The sequence below is a fragment of the Phoenix dactylifera genome, chromosome 2 (genome assembly GCF_051530095.1).
Source record: "Phoenix dactylifera cultivar Ajwa chromosome 2, Ajwa_hap1_PhDact_Kaust_v1.1, whole genome shotgun sequence".
Classification (NCBI taxonomy): domain Eukaryota; kingdom Viridiplantae; phylum Streptophyta; class Magnoliopsida; order Arecales; family Arecaceae; genus Phoenix; species Phoenix dactylifera.
In genome coordinates, this window is record NC_143191.1 from 54001747 (window position 1) to 54015101 (window position 13355).

Genomic DNA, 13355 nt, shown 5'->3' on the forward strand with positions numbered 1-13355 from the left:
AACAATACCAGCAGCAGCAGCAGCAAGGAAAAGAACAATGAAGCCAAGGATTTCATGTGGGCCTAGATCTAAATATCTTTTAATAAGATATAGTTTTAAAAAAAAACGAGATGGTCATTTTTTTTAATCTTATAAATACCATTATCAATATCCTTTTAACATACTAAAATAATGTACCACCCAAAAGAATCATAAGTAATAAAATTATTACTTATGTTTTGCCATATTCTGAATACAAATGACAAGCTCATGGAGTAAGATGTCCTCTGGGGCTACAGTTTTTGTAGTAATCCTGCATGGTATTCTCCAGAGTTGCCGCCTGGCGAAAAAAAACTTCTGCTCTCTGGAGAACGAGGATCTGGCGGACGTTGGTGCAGGTGGCGAGCCCATGGACGAGCTGCAGAACTCGCCGCCGGCAGAGGATTAGTCTCTCTCCCTCTGCTTTCCTGTGAAGCATAGTCAAGGAATGGGAAAAAAATATCCGCATGGACATACATGGATATGCATGAATTTTCTTATCACCTTGTAATTATGTAAGCATAAATACTTAGAAATGCATCAAAGGCTGCGACTATCAGACTAAGCCTCAGTTTACCTTGAGCACATTAATATCAAAATCCAAAATGAAATTTTATTTATCGCTTTTTTTTTTTTTTGAGGAAATTGAACTATACGATTACCAGACAATGATCAAGACTAATATAATTAGACTCAGGATTTTGATTGATGTACACAGCTAGCATCTCACATATACAATGTGCATGGCTAGTTTTGTGAAATAATGATTTAAGCATATATGAGGTATTTAACTGAAAGGTGCAAATGTACAATTAGATGTAGATTTTTTCAACATTAATGTGAATGTATAGGCAAAAATAGATTTCCCTGCAGGAACCAAAAACATGAAGGACACAAAATAGCTGCTGCTTTAAGTACTGAGGAGAACCAATTTTCAGCTCAGGAGTTGAACAAAATAAAAACATGTTGAAGAATTTTACACATCCTAATTTTGCTATCCTTAAGTTCTGATAAGTGGATGAAATTATAGGAGAAAATGTACCCAGAACAAACAGAGCAATTTAGACTTTTCTTTTCTTCTCAAGATCAGCAACTATGCGGCCATCCATAAAATTGCAGGGATCCTATCCATGAACCATTGAAGAGAGCAGATTCACTGAAAATCACAAATTACAGAGAATTTAGATCATTTTGACTTCAACCGTAAGAGCATCAACATACTAAACCTTCAAATTCTGTGACATTAAGTCTACAGCCCTTCATAATCATTGCAAAACACGTCCAGAAACAAAACAGAGCAACAGCTTTGTCATTTCATAGTCTGCTCCGCCAAAATTCTCATTAAAAGATGGGGTCGGTAAATGTTGCATGTCTAGTGTTGAAAGAGACTGATGAGGCACTTCTCACTTTTTCGATGACCGGAAACCTCCAAAACCCATCATGGCAGCCACATCAGGATCAATGTCCTCTGATTCATCCTGCGCAGCCTTCTCCTTCTGGATTCCAAAGTTCAACTTGTCAGTGACCAAAACAACAGAAATGTGTAGATATATTGTTAAATAATCAGTACATTGATGTCTCCGGAGATGATTTCGTTCTCTGCATGGATGATTTAGGTCAATTTCATGTAATGAGAACATAGTCCAAAAGCATAATTTACCCCTCTTCAGAAAGTACGGAGGTTCCCAACTAGAAGATGGAAAAGAAGCTGATACTTAGCAATTGGTTATGCTAAGATGAATTGCTAATCCTTACAGTTGCAAGTTATATTTTCTTGTTGACGGTGTTCCTAAATCCTTAACTCTGGACACTGTTAAAAGTCACAAAACCAACTTAAAACATCTGTAACTAAGAAAAGTACAAGCAACTATGTGGTCACCATGATGGAGAGAATATTTAACTTATATTTTAGCAAAATTCTCAACTTTTTATAATCATGGAAGGGTCACTTCAACTTTTCTGTCAGCATTTAGATGTTTTGTTTTACATTGTTGGTCTATATTCTTTAAGACTATGTAAACCTAATTTTGTAGTGCATAATACAGATTAGTTTATGAATAGTATTTTCTGTACATGAACGAAACTGGTGGAAATCTGCTTCTCAGTTGTATATTACTCCAGATCCTAGAGATGTGCTTCCTCAGCTACTGGAAAACAGATTGCTCAATAAACATTATAAAATTAATTCTATTCATCCTGGTTACCATTCTTCTGGGTCCAAATAATTTATGGGTTCACCCTTTTCTCTGAAAAGAAGAGCCTAAGCCTCTCCTAGGGTGCAAAACACCAACTTGTAATTTGATCATCAAAGGGATCATATTAACACCACAAAATGACAACCAGTTAGAATAATCACAAAATGCAACTAGATATTGTAATATCAACAGAATGACATATCTCTACTATCCTAATTGGACAATCAGACTAACAGCACAAAAGGACAACCAATTAGAATAATCACAGAAATGCAACTAGATATTCTAATATCAATAGAACAAAATATCTCTACTATCCTAATTGGACAGTCCTCTGTGAGTGGACTCTTCCTTTGTAACCAGGATATTGTTTTGTAGTTGGACTTTCTTACGACTGGACTACTCAAAAGTAGAGTTCCAACACAACCAAGAGAGAAGAAAATCTATAGAATCCAGATATAATGGAGGGGCTGTACTTCTGAAGCCACCGCATGATTTTTCGGCAATTCCATGGTCACCAATTGTTACACCTTTCTTACAGTTAAGCATCGCCCCCCACCCCTCGTGTAATGCATGTGCGTTGCACATGCTGGATACTAGTATGCTCAAAATTAACAGGCAGCACCCCCGACACTCAGTTCTTAACCTCTTCAAGCACAAACTATGGCATCACATCTTGTCTTTTAACAAGCTGAAAAAGATCTATCTAAACATCATTTCAAGCAAAAATGATGATAGAAGTGACTTTTGACATCAGGAAGCCAAAAGCCTGATGAAACAGCTGAAAATGTACTCACCTTCTTCTCCTTCTTCCTTTCTCGGCGTTGACGCTTGCGTTCTTCCTCCTCTTGCTGCTGTTTTAGTATCCTCTCATCTAAATCTGAAGTAATATCGTAACACTTCATCAGAATGACCACGCAGATATATCAATGTTATGCAAGTCCCATATGCTTTCTGATCCATTTCAATAAAACTAGCCAATTGTGGCATAATAGACCAGAATAAGGTTTTACTTTAAGACCCATGGAACTATTTTTTTCTACTATGCAGCAAACAGTAATTGACCAGCCAGCAATACTACAATCACCTCAAGATTACAAAACCAAGAGACTTCTCATTAATTACTTACCTTGCTCAGTAAAGCTACCCGGGGCTTTCCGCTTCTTAAGCACTTCAAATCTTTGTTGGACCTGTAAACAGATTGCTATTTTGGCATAAAAATGATATTATAGAAAGCAATAAGTGCCGATAGGAATGGGAATAACAGCTCTTTGATGTACTAATATGGCTAAAAACTGGTTCCAGCACCTAAAAACTGCTTGGAACATTGTCAAGCAGTCAAATTACATGGTTGACCCCATCAAAGTATATCAGTTTAGCAATGGCTCTTGCTGTGCTCAGAATTCATCATTATTTTATTTGTTAGGGTAACAAATTTCAAATTTGGAGCCGATTACTAAATAAAATAGCACCCACCATACATAATTTAAATATTTAACAGGATAATGAAAGTTGAGGGAAGTATGTAGAAACATAAATGTGTCTGTTACTCCAGGTTATCCTATATAGCTTCTCCAATCTCACTTATTATATTGCTTGTGCAGCCACACAAATTCTAGTACTTTGTTCAGAAAACAACAAAAGTAACATGTACCTGTTGAAGAGTTGCCCTCTCCGACCGCATAGACATACCCAAAGCTCTCTGATCTGGGCAGTATATGACAACCAAGTATTAGATCAACTTCTAAAAGTATGGTTATGGCTCACAACGGAACAAAACAGCAATTTCAGGAACACCTACGCTTTTTTCCATTAATATGGTCCAGGTAGTTTGCTGAATCTTTTACTACACACTCACATACTGCACAGTAGTATCCAGCCTGCAAAGTAGGAAACTTATAATAATAAATAAACAACATCCAGATTGCCTGAAAGCATCTCTTGGTAAGTGGACCGAATGCTAATTTGCAATAATTTCCACAACCAAATACATTGCAATAATTGCTTTAAAATTTCCAGTGCATGGCTTTCACATACATAAATATGTCACTTTCAATATTATGCAGCCTTTTTTATTCTCAGCCTTTTCTCATGAAAAGCCTAAGAAAATTATTGCACATTAAATGTCATCTGTCATGATTCATCCATCCTCAAAGACAATTTCCGACTTTCAGATAAAGTTGACTGATGGAACATATTATATCAACTGAGAATTTGAGATGGATTTTGACTTAAACAGCACAGGCACTACACATGCACAGATGGCAACTTTTAGCTGTACTATAATAAAATATTAGATTTAGTAATAAAATTAAATTTATAATATAAAATATAAACAATTACTTAACCATATTAAGTAATACAGGCCCCTGAGGATCTTAACTCTGCAAGGTTTAGCTTGAAGTGCTAAAGTATATGTTGAAGTAACATACTCAAAAAGCATTGACAATAACATCAGTTTTCTTGATATTATTCTATTGCAGTGACTACTATAATGTTACAATGGTGTCATTTCCATATGAATTAAACAACTTTTTCCATTCAAATCTCAATTCCACCCAGACAAATAATACCTATATATTCAATAAGGAGTGACTTGAGCAACTGTTGTACAAAAAGAAATAATTGCCATCATGTTTTTTCATTCTTCAAATGGATAACATCTTTTAATTCAAATCTCAAATGTTTGTTGGAATTATTAGTTTTTTGTTCAATGAATAGTAACTCAAGCAAAAGAAGTTATGAGTTTTCATGGAGTATTTAAGACAGCAGTATTGTTACAAAGAAAATCAACCATAATTAAACAGGATACATGATAATATTCTTATTTACATTGTACACTTATTACAACAATAAGTACCAGTTTTAGGATCCTTTATTTGAAAATGCTGATGTTATTGAAGTCCTAAGATCGGGATAGAGAACACACAACAAACAGGAAGCACGGGACCAAGATGCCTCATTTATCTTGAAAAGCAGTAATATCAGCAATTCATGGCAATTAATCCCTTAATAATAGAAATGGAGTTCTAGGCTTCAACCAAGCATGAACCTACCTTTCCTTTTGCAAATTGCCTAGCTATTATCCTCAAAATGCTAACTGAAATAGGTGAATCCAGTCAAACCATCACGATCATCTTACTTCAAAACACTTCCAAAACAAAATTTGGACTCCCATTATGAATGCAGCACCAGATAATTGCACTTCAAGAAATCACAGTTCTTATATGTATTTCATCAAACATCTTCATAGCATTGTCCAGGTTTGATTTCCTATACCATGACAGCATCTAAGTTTTGAACTAACACATGATCTTTTGCATCTTCAATTGGCCTCTCCAGCCCACTATGAATGCTACACTTGGCTGCTATAGAAAAACATACGAGCTAATCTTTTGTTTAACCCACATGTCAAAGCCAAACCAGACTGTCACTCAACATAGCTGCTATAGAGTATAACAATAATATAATACAGAGGTTTTCACAAATGCCTAGAAGGCATGCATATTTGTTATGACTCGGGAAGGTTGAGCGAGATTGATCACTCAAAATATACTATAGATTGCTACTGATCAATGACTGCTCATATAGCAGACAAGATCCATAAGATCTATTACACAATTGTCGACCAGAAAAAGAAAGAAAAAAGACAACAACCAATACAAAGAGAAGAGGTAGATCATGGCAAGGCAGAGAAGTGATGGATTGCCCTTGATTAGCAGCCAGGCACAAAAGAGAAAAGGCTCCACAGCAACAGCAAGATAAGGAATGAATGGGGTATCAAGGAGGATGGCTAACTCAAATGTTGCTTCCTAGTGTTATCAGCTCCAATTTATTGTTAAGAGTGTCATGAAAATGCTGACTATAATTCACTCTTCCAAGATAAAGATTGTAAATTTTTTAAGTGGAGAAAGTACTCAGATTTTCTGCCATAAGTAAAGCTGATACAAAATACTTGAGAAAAGGCTAGTTACGCAGGTTTACTACATTCAAGGATACATAAAAGCTTTAATTTATACGAGCACAAGAAGACAGAGGGAAAATATTGTATCGATTTCTTGAGGAACGAAACAAAAATACGATCATAACATGTAGATTATGACATAGAGACAATAATAAGACATTTCATTAACTGGTATGTCAATCAAACATACCTGCTGGCTTAATGGTGCAATTGGAGTAACAACCTGTAGCAGGAAATAAAAAAAACTTTTAGAATGCTTCTAGTGAGCAATAATTAATCATATTTGAGTTGACAACTGTTATTTAAAATATCTAGAATTATTAAGATCCATCATGGTTGCAATAGTTTCATAATTTATATACCAAATAAGATTGAACTAAGAGTAAATTACTTATACACATGACGAGTGTATATTTATATTGACAAAACATGTTATCATCACTAAACATTATACAATCATATTTACTATAAAAATTAAATATTATGCTAGCAGTAACAAGAGTTGCCAATATACCATGCATGGTTCCTTCACTGTGTTATTACAACCAACCTTCTGTTTTCTCCAATGTGAAACCATATGCCAGTGCAAAATATAAGGTTGGTCATGGACACAGATATGTGAGCATGTGCAAATGAATACATTCACATAAGATGCAGATGTACATATATGGGAGTATTCAACCATGCATATCATAACCCTTACAAGCTTATTAATACTGCATACTACACAACAAACAGCCCAACCACCAGCCGTCACCACCCCAATGCCCACCAGATAAAAAGAAAGGAAAGAGGAGGGGGTGAGGATGAACACATCAGATCATATATACGTGGTAAGATATTCTGCTAGCTTTATAATAGAATTCAAATCAACACACTGGTATTTATGATGCATTATTATACATTTTTTGTAATATGATCTTTCATCTGTCACAAAATCCCTAGATTTAACAGTAGAGTCTCCTAGGTTCATGAGTGAAAGTCTGTCTTGAAGCTCTTCAAGACTTCCTCTCAATGCATTTTGCCCACAAAAGTGTTGCCAATGCCAGTGGAGTTTGGACAAGGATCTTTATTGAGAAATCAATGACCATGAGCTGTCCACCATCTCCTCCGTCTACCAATGATATCTCATAATCAGGACTAGATCCAGGCCATGAGGATGATAGAAAGAGAAGCAAGATAGGTATAAATCCAAATGGACTATCCAATAGCCATTCAAATCTAAAACAGATGACAACTAGAATAAGGTTTTGTTTAGCTACGCATCTTTGTGCACGAATTGAATTGGAATATGTAACAATGAAGAACCAAACCATCATGAAGAATAAGTACAATAAATGAAGTCAATAAACTACATTCATCCAGGATAGAGTTGTTGAGAACCAAATATGGTGATAATGAACATGTGCTATGAAAATCTAAGGATGTAGTAAGAAGAAGGTCTTGGATTTATCTGTGTAAGGGTCTCATGATTTAGAATAAATTGGGGAAGACTTATGATAATGGCACAATGGACGATAATTATGAGAAGCACTTGAAAAAGTTTACCATGGATGTAGCCCTCACTAAAGATGATTGGCAACAGATTTTTAAATCTAACCAGTTTATTGGGGATAATGCTTGATGGTTACAATTATAGTTATGGCAAGTGCCAAAGATAATAAAAATAATTAAGTAGTGATGAATGGGAAGCATATCAAAACGGATTAAAAACCTTATAGCAGCGACACCATTATCCCATACAATAAATGAGAGGTGCAAGCATCCTATGCTACAGTGTAGGGGATGGAAAAGGTAGTCAGCATAGTTTATTTAACAAGCACTACTTCAACAAAAATAAAATGCATTAATTGGGATCAATGTCTCAAAAACCATTATACTATTAAAAACTATTATGCCTGACCTGAGTTTTTCCCAGACGAGATTCAAGGTCAACTTCAAAATCCCTATGCTTCAAGGGTTTCCGTTGAACAGGAGGAGCTTTGGCTGCACAATTATAACAGAATAAAAAAATGAAGCATTATCAGATCATGCAGAGAAAGAAGGTAGAAGAAGAAGAAGAAGAAGATCAACCCGAATCTCTGATTTACCTTTGGATTTAAAGTGGCCCTCCTCTCCCTAGTCATAATACAATAATGAATAAGTAAACAAACAAGCAAAATAATTCAACAACAAAATTTTTAGCAATATCTGAGTGTACCTTCTCTTCCCTTTCTCGTTCTCGAGCTCTCTCCAAATATTCTTCTCGGTTCCATTTCCTTCTAAAGGTGTTATCAACTCCAACAGCCTATACATATGAAAAAAGTGGCATGAGAGATAATTTACATCATCAGCTAACTATGATGGCAAATGATTTTTCTTTCTTATTAAAAGAAGGAAGACCAATAACCTCTGTACTCACATTACTGCTGGATTGAGCCATTTCTGTATCTTATCAGGCCAGCTAGTCCTGTGTTGAATAAGTGGCAAAATTTGTTATTGCTTTAACTCTGATGGCAACAATAACTGCAAAACATCTTCATTGAGATTAAAAATATCAACAAAACTAAAATGCATCCAAGGAAAACTTTGGGCATCAGAACTTGGAACAAGGAGCAACTCACTTGCCTGGGCACTGTAGCATACCAGACATGTAAAACCTTAACTCTTATAGAAAATAAATAAAAATATTTCAGCAAGAAGAATGCTACGATATTGTATCAACTAAACAACATAAATCCAAGAATTTCAACAAAAAAGTTCCTTTTTGTTATAATCTACACAATATTTTACAAGTATATTGCCTCTTGTAAAAATTCAGTTGGCCTCTACAGTTAACTTTAAAAGATACAACCTAAAGACACAGTTCTGATTCTCTGAATTTAAAAATAAAAGCTCCATAACCATAAGGTAATGAACTGATCACCTGCAAATCTAGACTTTCTTGTGGCTCTAGTCAATACTCTCTAACAACAGATCAAACTACGTAAGTCAGTAACTACATTAAGAGTTAACCTAATTATAAGAAAAAGCAGCTGATTTCTCAATGAATCAGCTGATCTTCTCCACTGATAGCCAGACCACAGAACAAACGATCATGCTCTCATTGAACTTCAATAGAGTTTCGAGATCATTATAAAGAATCGCATTCTAGGTAAGCGGGTGAAGGGAGGAAAGACAAAAAGAAGGGCTAGGAGGGAAAAAGAAGGTAGATTGGGAGGGAAATCAAACAGTGTTACCACCATGACCAGAGATTAGGGAATTGAAATCCCAATTTTAGAAATGAGGAGATTTCCTTTGAGCTTTCAAAAACAACGAAATTAAACAGTTAGGGTTTTAAAGGGGATGAGAAAGATGCCATTAAGGTGCTCCCCGTAATGCTCTTGTTTTAGTAGATAACCCTATTGTAAATATATGCACAAGCAATATTGTAAGCTTATCCTTTAATTTGAGCCCAGCTAAAAGATCTTTTCCACTGACACGAGCTGAAAACCAGCTATCCTATACTAAAGACGTCAAACTAGTCCAACATTTTGCAACCAACATGTATGGCTTCATAATGCTCTCGCTGTTAGATATACCCTATAAGTATTTTTGAATATACATTAGCTCTCATTATTTTTGATGCAAAATTAAAACATCATGAAAATATAATGCGAGTAGCTTATCAGAATCAATCATTCCAAATACAATTCATGCTTGTTTCCTAGACACCCGCTTGTTTTCCAAAACCTTCCAGTGTACATAATCTCTATGCTCAACGTTCAGAATTTTTATATTGTCATCTATGAACATTATATTAATTTTGTTTCTATCTATATACCTGATGGCATCCATGTTGTCCTAAAAGTTCGACATCAGCAGATTATTGTGTAAAATTCAGAGAAACAAGGTTCAATGTCAGCATATACGAATATCAGCATCTTCTTGCCAAATCAGAGGATTAGGAACTACAAAGTGAACATCAAGAACCCTTATATATAGTAGGTATTACGTCGGATCATACCGTAAACATAATTTTATATCCCATCGATAATGACTTACAGAAATTCTATCAAAAATTGTAACAAATGCTGCTGGTAGTGATGGTATTGTTGTTGAAGGACGGCCAGGTGGTGGTGGTGGTGGCGAAGGGGCAGTGCCAAGGTACGAGAAGAAAAGGGATTGGTGGAGAAGGGGCCGATCGTAGTTGCTGCCTCACTAGCAAGCCCCCCACGGAGTGGGGGGAGGGAGAGGTGGGGAGGGGAACAGAGGCGGCGGCTTACCTAGGGTGGAGACGGCGGCCGGAGGCCGGGAGCGGAGGTGGCAGGTGGGGCCGCAGAAGGCGATCGGAGGTAGGAAGCGGCGGTGGTCGTCGGCGGTGGGTCGCGGTGTGCCCTGGATGGATGTGAGAGAAGGGAGCCGAGAGAGGCTAGAGGATCGTCCGATGATGGCAAAGGGAAAAAGAAAAAAGAAAAAGCCATTTGGGTTGGATATCTTATTCCCACGATTTGATAATCCCCATTACTGGAATTACTTATCCAAGAATGTGTTTTTTTTTTATCCCACCCTGGTTTTTTGGTCCCCGGGATTTCGAAATACTGCGGGCTTGGGTCGGATAATACTCCATGCCTAACTGACAGACTTAAGTATTATATTTATACTTTATGAGGAGTGTTCTGAAAATAATACGGGTGTTAATTTTGAACTAGTCCCGTCAAGCCACTTGCAGGGACTAGTTCGTAAGTATTTATACAAAACACCCTGTCTTACTTAATATTATTCGTTTTTTTTGAATATTTATCATGAGCACGTGAGCTAGAGTGAGGACAGTTTCAAAATATATTTTACATACAACCCCAGATAACCCTACTGTAATTAGAGAGCATGAGGATTTTTCTATTAATTTTCTTAGTATTTTATATTAGGAACTTATATGTATAAAGTTTGTTCTCGATAAAATATCTATGAGCTGGTCATAAGATAGTGTTAGGGCCAATTCAAAACTTAGCATGAAGGTTTTCGTACACAAGGGCAATGCCAGGATTTTCATTTTGGTGGGGCATCATAATTACCTAATTGAATCTATGTCCTTTTGCCCATTTTTTTCATGAATTAAAAATATAGATATCAAAAAATTATGAAATTTACTCTGATGTAAAGTACATTGTTTGGAAATAAAAAAGAATTCAATCTCTTTAATCATTCCATTTGACATTGATTATCAACATAGTGGAGTCTAATTTATCAAAAAAGATCATTGCTGACTTAATATAAATATAACCACATAAGTAGATAAGATGGTAACAAAAGCTGCTTTTTGTTGGTGGTTGTTTACGACATTTAAATCTAAAAATAATTAATAAAATAATTTAAAAATTAAATAAAATCTCGTGCTTTAGCATTAATTGTATTTATTGTTGTTACAAAAGTCCATCCATGAAAGAAAAACAATTAAATAACTTACAATTTAGTCGGCTTGGGATGATGATATGGGCTGCTTTAAAACATATGAGCAATTAATAAAAAAACTTGCATCATTTTAAAATGCAAAATCTATAATAAGAACAATCAACAAATCTAAGTAAACATTATATCATATCTCAAGTTATGGAAAATTAAGGTATATATGTTAAACATAGTAGAAAAAGCATACTAAGCACAACATTACATGATGACTAAGTTTTAAAAAAATCACGAGTATTAGAAAACATAATGAGTGGGAGAGAGGAGAAGGAAAAACCTAAACAAGTGTCCACAATCGCCCGAAAAGGGGGAGAGAGAGAGGGTGCTTAGCAGTGATATCTTGGAGACAAAAACAGCCAATAGAACTTGGACAATGAGTAACAAATATTTGTGCATGTGCATGTATGTGTGTGTGAGAGAGAGAAAAAGATATCGTCTCGAAGAGAAAACATGATATGCTTGAAATTGATGGCCGATGGAGTATCAAAATTTTGTTTTATTTTTGTCCTTATATGTTAGCTTAGTAGCTGAAGGCTTCGACCAGGTAAAGATATGAACCTTGAGCAAACTATTAGAAATTTATTTACCCAGAGAAAAACATAACCTTGGATGGGGAGGGAGACTTGGGATCCGTGCAAAAAGGAGGAAAACTTGGACTAGGTGATATATAGGTGTTTTTTTTATGGTCAGAGATATATACTTCAATTGTCGAATTTTTAAACGCTTGCAGGGCGTTTGGTCTAGTGGTATGATTCTCGCTTCGGGTGCGAGAGGTCGCGAGTTCGATTCTCGCAACGCCCCAGTTTCTTTATTTTTGTTTAAGAATTAATTGATAATACCTATTTCCCCCTTTTGTTTCCTTTTTTTTTGAGTCAAATTATATTACACATAAAATTTAATCCCAATTTAGTTGTAATAATCATCATTACTGAAATGCGAAGCTGGAATACAAGGTGCCAAATGTATTATCACGGCCTTTGATAAAACTATAGATCCTTCAAAATTCTTCCTCACAATAATACCAACTGTAGTGTTGCTTAGTTGTGATTCTCATGGGGACCATCAATGCCTCAATATGTCATGTCAGCTCATAAAGTTTGCATACCAACACTAAGGTCAATACAATCCACTTGCATTAAACATCTATGATGCATGTCACTGATTCATGAGGTACCTACAATAACAATCCATACATCTGTCATCCATTTGAGGCTTTGTTTAGCATTGCTTTCCCAGAGCTAAAAAGAATTTGTTATGGGGCCAAAAGTTTTTTTTTAGAAGTTTTCAAAGTGATTGGTAAAAATCTTAAACAATTTTTTGGGATCTTTCAAAGGCTGAAATAGGTTTACCAGAGAAACAATCCAATTTGGAGCTTTTAGACAAAAGCTCTACCTAAAATATATTGGAAAATTGTTTTCACCCAAAAAAAATGAGTTTTAATCCCAACAAAGAAATTTTTCAAAAATCAATTTAAAATACTTTTTATTATCATAATCATTTAAGGTGGCGGTTTTTATGCCATAATCATCCCATCAAGAATTTTGAATATATTTATTATGTTATTAAGATTAAAATATAAAAACAATTTACAAATTAACAATACTTTGTAATAACATTTGTATACTATAATAATATAATATTGTATAATATAATATTGTGTTGTATTTATTATGTTACATTGTATTTATCGTGCTATAATATTATTAGATTACTATCATTACTATTATTCTAATATAGTAATTATATTATAATAA

At 35.1% G+C, this 13355-nt stretch overlaps 1 protein-coding gene and 1 non-coding gene across 8 annotated transcripts; one reads left to right on the forward strand and one right to left on the reverse strand.

Annotated features, from left to right (window-relative positions):
* Window positions 1-192: 192 nt before the first annotated feature.
* LOC103712471 (uncharacterized) lies at window positions 193-10722 on the reverse strand. 7 transcript variants are annotated; one of them, XM_008799001.6, is made up of 13 exons: window positions 10422-10722; window positions 8579-8626; window positions 8378-8464; window positions 8268-8295; window positions 8081-8163; window positions 6368-6400; window positions 4015-4093; window positions 3868-3920; window positions 3343-3403; window positions 3011-3093; window positions 1426-1514; window positions 1061-1174; window positions 193-446 (listed from the first exon to the last, which is right to left on the reverse strand). In XM_008799001.6, exons 2-12 carry the CDS (start codon window positions 8597-8599, stop codon window positions 1105-1107), a joined length of 687 nt encoding a protein of 228 aa, XP_008797223.3. In that variant the 5' UTR covers window positions 8600-8626; window positions 10422-10722; the 3' UTR covers window positions 193-446; window positions 1061-1104. The 7 variants fall into 7 exon arrangements, with proteins under 7 accessions (XP_008797223.3, XP_008797222.4, XP_008797221.4 ...); XM_008799000.6 differs by having other exon boundaries at window positions 300-438; window positions 8567-8626; window positions 10422-10562; XM_008798999.6 differs by having other exon boundaries at window positions 307-446; window positions 8567-8626; window positions 10422-10562.
* Window positions 10723-12330: 1608 nt separating this feature from the next.
* TRNAP-CGG (transfer RNA proline (anticodon CGG)) lies at window positions 12331-12402 on the forward strand. The gene has a single exon. It is a non-coding gene; the product is annotated as a tRNA-Pro (tRNA).
* Window positions 12403-13355: the final 953 nt, after the last annotated feature.